This window comes from Suncus etruscus, chromosome 5 (assembly GCF_024139225.1).
Source record: "Suncus etruscus isolate mSunEtr1 chromosome 5, mSunEtr1.pri.cur, whole genome shotgun sequence".
Classification (NCBI taxonomy): Eukaryota; Metazoa; Chordata; class Mammalia; order Eulipotyphla; family Soricidae; genus Suncus; species Suncus etruscus.
The window spans coordinates 152,893,452-152,905,842 of record NC_064852.1 but is presented as its reverse complement, the minus strand read 5'-3'; the positions used below and the strand labels follow the sequence as shown (position 1 = coordinate 152,905,842).

General features: G+C 41.1%; 1 protein-coding gene across 1 annotated transcript in view; it reads right to left on the bottom strand.

Moving 5' to 3' along the window:
* STK3 (serine/threonine kinase 3) overlaps positions 1-12,391 on the bottom strand; it is a 219,325-nt gene that overhangs the window by 80,508 nt on the left and 126,426 nt on the right. Inside the window, exon 7 of the mRNA XM_049773897.1 lies at positions 8,160-8,297. Coding sequence (XP_049629854.1) covers positions 8,160-8,297 — 138 coding nt within the window. The remainder of the gene's footprint in view (positions 1-8,159; positions 8,298-12,391) is intronic.

Here is a 12,391-nt window from a genome sequence, read left to right as displayed (position 1 = left end):
ATCAGTAGTGGTCAAAAGGAGGGTAACTATTTTATTAATACCTTTTATATCCCTTCTATTTTATTTTGTCTTGAAGAATTTATTTTTTTCCCAATGGCTAAACTAGCATGGCAATACAAGAACAAAATGCTTTTCCAAAAATAAATATTGGCTCATTTCTATATTCTACATTAAACAACATTTCAGTTAAAAAAAAAATAATCACCCTGATCTAGATAAAATTCAGTTAGTTGTGACTCTTCAAAGCAACTGGGCAACACTAGAAGAGAGATTTGTTAACTTTTCCTTGTTCCAAGAGAACATGAGTAAGAGGCAGAAGGAGAAACTACAAGGAAAGCTTCAAAGTCTGTAGAAAAAGGAATGAAAAACAAACATACAGGAAAGACATGTGGCACAGGCCACAGCCTGGCAGGGATAGGAAGAAGGGGAAGGTGACTGGGGTGCCTCAAAGGTTTGTTTTCGAAAGGAGCTAATGTGCATACACTCATGCACGCAATTAAATATACACAAACACATATGCACTGCCCGAGACCAATCCTCCCCCCCAAAATAATACAAGCAGAAATTTAAAAAAATTCAAAAAAGCCAAGCAGTCAGTCACCACCATCCAGGGGATGGAGTAAATAACTGGAAGAGCATTTAAGGACCAAGACCTGACCGTAGAGTAACAGGTATCCACATAACACTTCCTTGTGATGTGCCAGGATTACAACAATGGAGGCCAGCAGAAATGCAACGCATGGAACAGGCAAAGAAACCATGAGTTCAAACACTTGATCTCTTCCAGGCATTGGGAGCCAATGGTCAAGTGCAGCTCGACTGACTGGCCTTTAAAACAAGTCGCACCAGCCACACAGTCCAAGATACTGAGGCAGACAGAAAGATGGGCAGTGAGCTCCTTTTTGACTCAGAAGAGCCATTTTCACCCCAGGTCTGTACACCCTGAGAAGAGTGCGGCTGCTCTGCTTCACTCAGTGGCCACTCAATTAGTTCTAGTCAATAAGCCCCACCACAACACATAAAACACACTTCAACACCACAAAGTTCACAATGGGTAAAACACTCTGCAGCCCACGCACTTCCCAGAGCTGCCTGCTGGCGGCCATCTGCAGCTCTGGGCACTAGGGACACAGCCCAGACACACTGACGCTCACTAGCTGGAGCCCCAGATGTCTGTGCTCCACAAAACTGCCGCACATGCACATCTGGGCCCAGGAAGGAATCATCCAACACATCTGGAACTTGGACAACACCGATTACCTAACCTTTACTCATGGTCAGAAGATCGAATGGACCCACCAGCAGATCTGTGAAGGGGAATGTCAAAGGTTTTGTAGCCTATGGTAAATTAAAACTGTGAAACTCATAGAAAAATGACAAAACACTCACAAAATCAAACAAGTGGACAACAAGAAAACATGAACGTTGCAATTTAGAACATCACCAGCATAAAGGCACATGCCAAGGCAAATAAATGGGTTTAAAAATTACATTTATTCAAGAGCAGTTTAGTTCAGTACTCAGAGACATTGTGTTGGTAAAGATAAGTTTAACCACATGCTTTCTATATGAGGCATATTTTAAAAGAAATCCAACTCAAGTTTCATATTAGAGGAATACTTCAAAGAACTTGAGTTTTTAGCTTTGGTTTTTTTGGGGGAAGGCTCCCAAGAATTTTCAGCCTACTGTAAGAGGACACCAGCTATTAAACAAAAGGCATTCCCCCATATTCCTCTTTTCTTTAAACCTATCCCATTGATATGTAAAAGCTCACCAAGTTCACTCAACCTTCTCACCTCCCCACCCCTCCTTGCCTGGTGGACTTCTGTACAGAAAGAATAAAGAAAGAGTAGTCTGGCTTTGGTGTGCCGGAAGACCACAAGGAAGAAGCAACTGACTTTATGCCTCTCTCCTGACTAGCTTCGTTTATTAAGCCTTCTTGGCTACCTGAATCAGATCTGACTGCCTGGGGGTGAAAATATGCATGTGGGTGATTTCACAACAAGGGGATTTATTTTACAACTAGTGCCTAAACAGGGACCCAGGCACCCAAGAAGACAAGACCCCCACTGATGATGAGTTATTTGACCCTCTTATGGATTATCATCATCACGGCCTCCTTCAGATGGACTGAGTGTTAAGTGCCCTTCATCAAATATCAGTGCATATGGCCCCTGTTCTGAATGTGGCAGAGGCCCCCTTGGGTAGAACAGAAACAGGAAGTGAAGGGGAGAGAGCTGAAGTCTCTGGGCAGTGTCCCAGATGCCTACACCTGCAGCCTTTCTTCTACTAAAGGTGTTTTGTGCGAGACCTCAGCCCCCCAATCTGCATCAGCTTATCAAGGTCACTGATGGGGTAGAAGCCAAAGAAAAAGCCCTATTGGAGGGAGACCAACAGCAGGGAGATGAACATGTCCCCCGACCAGATTCTGGTTTATGTACTAGGGGCCTTTTCGTTCCAGGAGACCCCAGCAGTCTACTACAGAAGGAGAAGATGGAGAATCCAAGCCCAACTGAGGAGCAACTGCTTTCAGAACCTCCTGCAACTTTCTTCTATGTTATTCTCTCAATCCTGTTTGTATTGGTCACTAAAGTGCTGGTTGAACTGTGTTCTACCTATATAGCTCTTAATAACTACCATATTTTCTGATGTATAAAACGACTCCTTACTTTTCCTGTTAAAATACAGGGTTTGGGCTACATTCGCTGTATAAAACTACCTCTCTTTTAATGCACACCAAATGAAAATTAAGAGTAGACCCCTCAAAGGTTAACAGTATATGTTTAATAAAGCTTTTGAAGTGCCAACAATCATTCTACATTCGGCATTTTTAGTGAGTGACTGTGATTTTTTTATTGTGATCTACACTGAGAGCAGGGAGTGGGGACTCCTCCAAGAACAGCTAGCTGGGGTGCAGTGATCAATAGGACAGCTAAAGGGAGACAGCTCTGTGTCCCAAAAAAGCTGAACATAGGACTGAGCACCGGAAAGCCACATACCTGGCGGTTGGATGAGATGTGGTGCTCGGTACCTCAGCTCCTCTCTGTGCCCTGAAAGATGAATCAGGACAAGCAGAGGATTCAGTGATGACGCCTGGCAGCTGGATGGGATGTGGTGATAAGAGGGAGGTGGATTACTCGTTCCTGAAGCTGGAGTAAATTTCAGCATGCCGTATATCGGTGTGTAAGACAACCCCCGACTTTTAAGAAGTTTTTCATGGGTTAAAAAGTCGTCTTATATGCCAGAAAACATAGTATTCATTTTGTTCTATATCCCCTACAAATAGATAATTATGTATCCAACTTCAGTGATTTAATATTAGCTTGCATAGTTCCAAGGAATGAATAATGTTGTTATATTTTTAATGGGTCTCAGCTATCCAACTGTTTCCCAATTGCTGTGATGCCTGTGTATATTAAATAGCAACTTGTTCTTAAATTATGTCTGCAAAAATGCTCTAATGCCTTTGTCCACAAAAAAACAACAGAAAGGGAACTTGGATAGTATAAACTCTTATTACAGTGCTCATTATAAGAATGCTTTGGCAAACTTATTTTCAAACTGTATAAATATCTGCAGAAATGTTCTTATGATTTTGTTTAGAGAAGTTTCTAGAAAAAACTTAGATGCTATAGACTTTTATTACAGTGCTCAGTGTAAGAATTTTTAAGAATTTTCAAATTAAGTATATCTGCAGAAAGGTTCTAATGTTTATGTTTCAGAGAAGTCTATGAAAAAACTTTGTGAGATATATAAGATAAGGATATGGAAAAAGCTGATTGTTTTGAGAATGATGTATACAATCTAACATTTGATGCTTTTACAGCCTTTTATTACTGTGCCTTTCCAAAAATAAAAACCAAAACTCCAAACCACTTTTATAAGTTCTGATCTGGGGTTCCTGCCTCTGGCAGAGAATGGTAGAACAAAACTTTTGTAGCATTTCACAATTTTTTTTTGTCTTGAACAGAAAGGGTGAAATTGTAAGATGCCACCCAGTTATTAACCCAAAACAGGCATTCTCCCCATCTTCCTCTTTCCTTTAAACCATTTAAACTTTTAAACCACTGATATGTAAAAGCCCACCTGGATCACTAGGCCCTCCCTTGCCTGATGGATTTTGGGGAGGAAGGGAGGGAGGGAGGGAGGGAGGGAGGGAGGGAGGGAGGGAGGGAGGGAGGGAAGGAGGGAGGGAGGGAGGGAGGGAGGGAGGGAGAGAGAGAGAGAGAGGGAGAGAGAGAGAGAGAGAGAGAGAGAGAGATAATATGAAGGAGAAATAACTGACACCATGACTCTCTCCTGACTGGCTTGGTTTATTAATTCTTCATGGCTACCTGCATCAAAGCCGTCTGCCTTGGAGTAGAAATATGTGTGGAGGGTGATTTCACAATGAGGGGATTTATTTTATAGCCAACCAGACCAGCACTTCAGTATAAGGGCTAGAGGCTGTGGTGCTGTGTAGGCCCTGCGATGCCAGAGATTACCTGTGTCAGCCCAGTAGTGTTCAAGGGCAATGTTCACTACATGATGTGGGGAAAGAACGAGTAGAAAAAAAAGGGGGGGGGGGAGAGAAAGAGAAGAAAACCAAAACAATGTTTTTTACAAAACAAATTATCCTGGAATAGGAGATCACTCAAAGGGTAGAAGTACTTGATTTGCACATGGGAAGCCTAGATCTGATCCCTTGAGCACTGTGAGAGATGACATTGGTGCACTAAACTGAGAGTAGCCTTCAGCATTGCCAGTATGACTCAATGAATTAAATCCACTCCGCTTCTGAGTCACAGCCCCCATCAGAGCTCAGAGCCTATAAGAACATAGAGGAAAGGCAGTTAGTATTGAATGAGAAGGAGGAAGCGAAGGAGCTCACAGTAGAACTTCTATGAAACAAGTAGCTAATTTTTGAAGAAGAGCGTCTCTCCAATTAGGTGTGGTGTGGGAAACGAGCATGAACAAGGTGAAAGAGAAAACTAAGAAAGCACCACTGTTTGCTTGAGAAACACAAGTCTATGATTTTAATATTTACAGAAGAAAATAAGGTGGAAGGGATTGACAAAGGGGCTGCCTAGGCTGGTGTTCATGATCATACAACAGGACAAATAAATGTCAAGCAAATAATAATTGTGTACTCTATAGACCTCTACCATCCCAAATAGGGGTACTGTGCCCTTAATAGAAAAGAGAACTTTCCTGGATTGTGCCAAACCCCAGAATCAAATTACCCACAAAGTCTACACAGTAGGTTAAACTCACGAGCAGAAAGTGTAGGGCAGAGTGCTTTCCTGAAAGGAAGAGGTGAGGAACTACAACACTTATGTAAGCACTGGGAGTTTTAATGAGTCAATGAAGTTTTTACTTCATTGATGCCAGAGATCTTTTTGGTGTCAGAGAAAAATCTGTAGTATATCGGGGCTGTAGTATCTTTATCCAGAAAATTAGAAAATTATAGAACATGTCCAAAGTACTTTTTGTTTTATCCGAAAAATGCTTAGTTTTAAAAGAAAGACAAATTTCTTTTCATAAGAAAGATTTAAAAAGATTGCCTAAGGGACCAGAGAGATAGCGTGGAGGTAAGGCAAAAGGTAAGGCGTTTGCCTTGCATGCAGAAGGTCGGTGGTTCGAATCCCAGCATCCCATATGGTCCCCCGAGCCTACCAGGAGTGATTTCTGAGCATAGAGTCAGGAGTAACCCCTGAGTGCTGCCGGGTGTGATCCAAAAACCAAAAAAAAAAAAAAAAAAAAAAAGATTACTTAAGACTAGAAAAGACCACTAACTCATTTATCTGAGATTTATCAAACATACTTAGTATTATATCTAGTATCATATAGTGGGCTATTCAAATCATTTTTTTCTGGTTCCCTCCCTTTCTCTCCTTGCTTTATTGGGGGTTGAATAAGACCCTTGATATCTGTACCAAAAATTCCTCTGAAATGCTGATATTTTAAAATAAATGTCCCTATAAAGTAACTGTGGGAAAGGTAAGAGTTATTCAGAGAACAAAAGGGGCATTCAGTGGTGGAAAAAACTAACTCTGGGTTGGATCCCTGATGCTACCCAAAAAACATAACAGAAAATGAAGTCTCTCTAAGGCCCGGTCCATAGTACCATGAGCTGGGCACTCATGGTACAAGCAGACAACCCAGATTTGATCTCTGGCACCTCGTAAGGTGCCCTTAATTCCAATAGGAGTGATTCCTGAGTGCAGAGTATTCCTGAGTAAGAACTGTCTGATGTGTGTTCCATATCTCCACCTCCCCAAAAAAAAGAAGACAAAGGGGAAAGAAAATATAGCCTTTCTAAGAAACCTGCTACTTAGCTAGATTATTAGTCTGCAAAGGCAAGTTTCTTGCTTATATCCCCAGAGTGATTTCCCTCAAGATCTGGCACATGCACCTTACACACAGACTTAGGGTGCTGGTGAATCGTTTGCTCTGATTTTGAAGCCATACTTGGTGATATTAGGGGTTACTCCTGACTCAAACATCACTCCTGGAAGGCTTGGGTGACCACATGGGATGTCTGGGATTTAACCTGGGTCAGCTGCATGCAAGGCAAGTCTCCTACCAGCTGTGCTCTAGTGAACATATTCTGCTGACCACCTGGATAGACTTAGACTGCTTCCTTCCAATTTTCTAACAGATATTACCTTGTTTCCAGTCTCTGGCCACTACAATATTCTATAGAGTTTTAAATATATTTAATATCACAGATGTCCTAATTTCTAGACACATAACTGCTGGATTAAAAGAACATAAGGAAATTTTGTTTGAGAGATATTACTGAACAGCCTTACATAATGGCTGTATAATATATTCAAGTTTTCTAACAATAAACATATTTAAGAGCCTGATCTGCTATCTTTCTGGTTTTGGGGCCACACCTAGCATACTCAGTGGTTACTCCTGGCTCTGTGCTCAGAAATCACTCCTGGCAGGCTCGGGGGATCATATGGGATGCTGGGATTTGAATTCAGGTCTGTCTCAGGCTGGCCAGATGCAAGGCAAATATTCTACCACTGTGCTATCACTCTGGCCCCATGATTCCTCTATTTTTTAAGAAATTTCTTTCATAATAGTTCCTGGGAAAAATTACTTTGTATAAGAACTAAAAAGTGAATTATTTTTTGTCTCTTAACCCAGTTTGCAAATGTAAATTCTGTTCATGTGAAGCACACTTTCAGCTAGAAGGCTTGAACCAGTTCTGCTGAGAAAATACTTACAAATACTTCTTTAAAATAGTAGTTCTTTCTAGTTTCATTCAAATAATTTCTTTGGTTTTGGGGTCATACCCAATGGTACTCAGGGGTTACTCCTAGTTTATTCAGTGATTATTCTTGGAGGGTTTGGGAGGCCCTTCATGATGCCAGGGAGTCAAAGCCTGCACAAGGAAAATACTTCACCCCACAAAACTCTCTCTGTCATCACTGAGGCAGAATTCAAAAACAAAATGAATGTAGGCACCAGACACAAAGTTGACTTTTGCAGAGGTAAGAGAAAGTCTTTATCTGCAAAATGCCATAGCCAGCTCTGACCAGGCATGACCTCTTCACAATTCCCAGTGTCTGTATTTCTGTATAATGTGAAGGGAACAAAAAAGTCAAAAGGAGAAACGTTGGGTCAAGGTCAAGGGAAACTACATCAGAATAAGAGATACCGGAAACAGTCCCCCTCTGAAACAAAACTCATTGGGAAATGAGCGCCCTTCGGGAGGTTTCTTCTTTTTATTTAAAAAAAATTACCTTATTAAACTCTGTGGTTTTCAAAGTTGTTCATAATTCATTATTCTCCCCCCGCCCCCGCCCCAGTTACAAAGTTGTTCATGATTGAGTTTCAGTCTTCTGAATCAACTCTATGGAGGCAAGACTTGACTATATACACTGTTGTTGTTGTTGTTGTTGTTTTTTAATGAGGGTAGAAAAAGACAAAAGATTGAGAGTAGGAAAACAAAAAATTTCAAGACAGAAGTCATCTAGAAGTGTGTGTGTGTGTGTGTGTGTGTGTGTGTGTGTGTGTGTGTGTGTGTGTGTTGTTTCTAACCATCTCTCTTTCCTGAGAGAGACACAACTGCAGAAATCAGTGGCCAGAGCTCCCCAGCAATCCTGGCCACCGTCCGAAGGCTCATAGCTATTTCCCAAGCCCCCTTCCCGTCAAGCACTGACCTGTAAAAGTTGCGTGGCAGTAGCTCTTTGCTCAGGATTCTTCACCAGGCACTTCTTAACAAAATCGGTGAAGTCATCAGACCAAAGTTCTGGCTTCCTGAATGTTGGCGGTGGATTGGTGGGAATCATAAAAATCGCCTGGTAAAAAAAAAAATGAAACAGCCAAATGGCACAGTAAGAATCCCAACAGCACAGCAAATAAACAAGTCACTCTAACTTTTTATCGGGATCAAAATCTGGGAAACAAATTTAAGCTGTTCTAAGATTTCCAGTAAGACTGCAATTCAGGAAGCAAGCCCATCTGCTACTAATGGAATCGTTTCCCATTAAATTTCCTCTATTTGAACTGTAGCTCATTGAGCACATCATTCCTTATTATATCTATCATTTTTAATGTTTTCAAAGTGGATGGCACTTTTAACCCTTTTGACAAACTAAAGATACTCTCAAGTTAACAAACATGTCGTCCCTCAACTGTGATATTGCAAACTGGATTCACTTCACAACAGTTTATATAAACCTTGGCAAAAGGCAATTGTGTTTGCTTTCTACAATACAGCATATCTAAGCACGACTGTAATTAATACTGTGACTTGATAGAATACCAGATAGAACTAAGTAAGATCTGTTCTGTTCTTTGTAGCTGACTTGAGAGTTTAAATTTTAAAAATGCTTAAAGTAATACGCGAGTTTCATCTAGCATTGATGATGTGATGTTGTATTAATAACTCACTTCTATTCAAGCAACAGTATATCCAAAATAGTTCAAAATTCAATCATCACACTCAGTCATCACCTTTTTTTAACCCCAAATCAATCCCTTATACTCTCAGAAATTATGAATTTCTAGAATACATTTCTCTCTGCCCTGGACATCTCAAACAGTTACTGATAAAACACAGTCACTAAAACATCATTTTCTTTGAAAACATTGGGATGCTGTTTATCAAGCACTCAAGCAAAGAGTCATCATTTACATCTTGCATGATGAGATAAAAGATAAAAAAAACATAAAGCAAGAATTCAATCAGATAGCAAAATATAATTCCATAGGTGAGTTGAGAGAATTATGCCAATCAACAGTGGTGAAATACAGGAACATTAACTTTTTTTTTTGTGGTTTTTGGGTCACACCCAGCAGTGCTTAGGGGTTACTCCTGGCTCCATGCTCAGAAATTGCTCCTGGCAGGCACGAGGGACCATATGGGATGCCGGGATTCGAACCGATGACCTTCTGCATGAAAGGCAAACACCTTACCTCCATGCTATCTCTCCAGCCCCAAGAACAATATCTTTTTGACTGCCCTTGCTTATGTACACTTAGCCACACAGATAGCAAGCATAGCTTAAAGATATGCTAGTACCGGGCCAGAGAGATAGCATGGAGGTAGTACATTTGCCTTGCCTGCAGAAGGATGGTGGTTCAAATCCTGGCATCCCATATGGTCCCCCAAGCCTCCCAGGAGCAATTTCTGAGCATAGAGCCAGGAGTGACCCCTGAGCGCTGCCGGGTATGACCCAAAAAACAAAACAAAACAAAAAAGATATGCAGGTGCCTAGATGCAATTCTTGACTACAGAACTTGGCAGCTCTTCGGATCTGTCTTGCTCCATGCTTACTCTCTCCCACCTGGTGCAAGGTGACCCTCTTCCTTGTGTGCAAACAAGCTTATTATACATCAACTAATGTCCTGGATTTTCAGACATAAAAAGAAAGATGACAAGCCATAACAACACATAGAAACTAAGCTTTTGGATATTAACTCAAAGTAGCAGGTCATTGCTACATTTCAAACCACTGTTCTATGCAGAAAACACTTCACAAGTTCAGAAGCAATAATAAAGACAATCTACTGAAGGAGAGACCAATTTTTAACTTATTTCTTTTATTTGATAAGTTGTTTCACTCTCCAGTTGGATTTTATTTACTATTTAAAGTCTACTTACCAGTAACTGGGACCATGTAATTGCCACAGTGAGAGAAAAGATAAAGTTTAGATCCTTGAGCACACTCTTCTCATCTGAGAGAAAGGAAAAGTGGCCAGAAGATGGCACAAAAACCTGAGCACATGCTTTTCATGTGGGACCCTCACCAGCAATTCTCAGCACTGCATAGTCTCCCTAAGCATCACTGGAGCAATTCCTGAGCACCAAACTAGGAGTATCCACTGAGAACTACCAAATAGGGCAAACAAAACAATCAGATCAATAATTAATAGAAGAAAACCAAATTTCCTGAGCAACCAAGTCACTTAAAAATAACAACAAGGCCTTTACTTAAAATAGGTTAGCAATGTCTCCGAATGCTTCAACCGTGTTTCCAGAAATGGGAATATGGGCAGGGACATGGCTGGATGCTGGACAGGCAGGGCCCAAGTCCACTATCCAACACCTGCAGGAATATCACAGAGGGTAGTGAAATGGACAAACTAAGACAGAGGTGCTGACAAACAACAGAGAATTAAACTGTGACACTGGGCTGGCACACACATTTTCCCCAGCTCCTCTTAATTTTAAATGGGGTGAGGAAAGGCCTTCTTGACTGGCATTGAATTTGTTGGTTTGGAGGCCATACCCAGAGGTACTCAGGGATTTCACTCAAGAATCACTCCTGGTGGTGCTTGGGGAAACTTGTGGGATGCTAGGGATGGTACCCAGGTTGGTTCCTTCTGGCCCTTTTCCTCACCTCCCCTCTTTTCCTGTATCCTCCCCTCTCTTTCCTTCCCTTCCCTTTTAGCCCTCACCATTTTAAGGCTCTCTGGCCTATGGCAAGAAAGGTCTTAAAACTTGCTACAATCCATAATTGCTGAAACAGTTCTAGATCATTCAGTTAACTATGACAACACATGTTAATAAGACTGTCTATAGATGAGCAGCAAAGTATGCCTGGACCTTACACCATACATAGAAATGAGTGAACTCAAAGGAACCCAGCCTTAAGAGTGGAGGCAGTAAAATTGAGATACTGTGGGGGCGGGCAGGGAATGGGAGAGTTTTATCATACAGAATTGAGCAGTATTTCTTGTAGGTGAACCAGCAGTTTGGGCATTTAAAAAAAACCAGATAACTTGAAATTTATCATAATGAAAATGTTTGTGTATCTGAGGACACCCAAGAGAGTGAAAAAACCAGCAACGCAGTGGGGAAAATAGTTATTAACTCTCTATCTTTGGGAAGTGGTCAATACCCAGAGTATATAAAGGATACCTTCAATGCAGCAACAATAACAGTAAGTCAATTTAAATGTGAACAAAGAATTCAGATATTTCTTCAAGAAAGATATACAGTGGTGGGAGAGATATTACAGGGGATAAAATGCTTGCTTTGCATCACCTTTGCAATCTTCCTTGAGTATGATTGAAGTGAGCACAGAGATAAGAATAGTCCCTGAGCATCAGTGAGTGTGGCTCAAATCTCCCAACCTACCCCTGTCGCGCAAAAGCAGATATAAAAAAGGTCAACAGCATGTGAAACAATACTCATTTTTATTTTAGAGAGAGAACTGCTTGGTATGCAGTTGATCCCCATGTGATCACCATAAATGGATATGGTCGACCCCCCAGAGTGATCCCTGAGCATTCTACAGAGTCTGAGAGTAAGCCCCCTCCCCTCAAACAAAGGTTCTTTATAAGGCATTTGAGAAATATAAATCAATTCCACAGAGGATACTATTTATACCTGCTAGAAAGACTCTTCTAAAGCAAACCAGAAAACAACCTTGGGCTGCAAGGACAGGAGCAACCCACATGCACTGCTGAGGGGACTCCAGAATGGAGTGGATAGGATGGTGGGTTCTCAAACCACCAACCTTAAAATGACTAAATGTTTGAATTGTACTCTGGGTTTACACTCAAAAGAACTGAAGGAAGACAAAGGGGGGGGGGGGAGGACTGAAGGCAGGGGCTAGAGAGAGACTATGGGAGTTAAGGCGCTTGCTTGGCTTGCATCCTGCTGACCGTTGTTTGATCCCCAAGCACAACTGGGTTGGTTCCCCCAAAAGAAACAAAACAAGAATGAAAGGAAGAAACTAAACAGATGTTTCTATACCTACACTCAGAATAACATTATCCCCAACAGTCAAAAGATGAAAATAGTTTAAGTGGACATACAGATGAACGAATTTTTAAAAAAAACATAATGGACACAAATGCAAATATCAACCTTCATCACAAAGAGAATCCTTACATACTAGAATAGAGGAGAAGCTTGAAGATATTAGCTGAAAGAAATCAA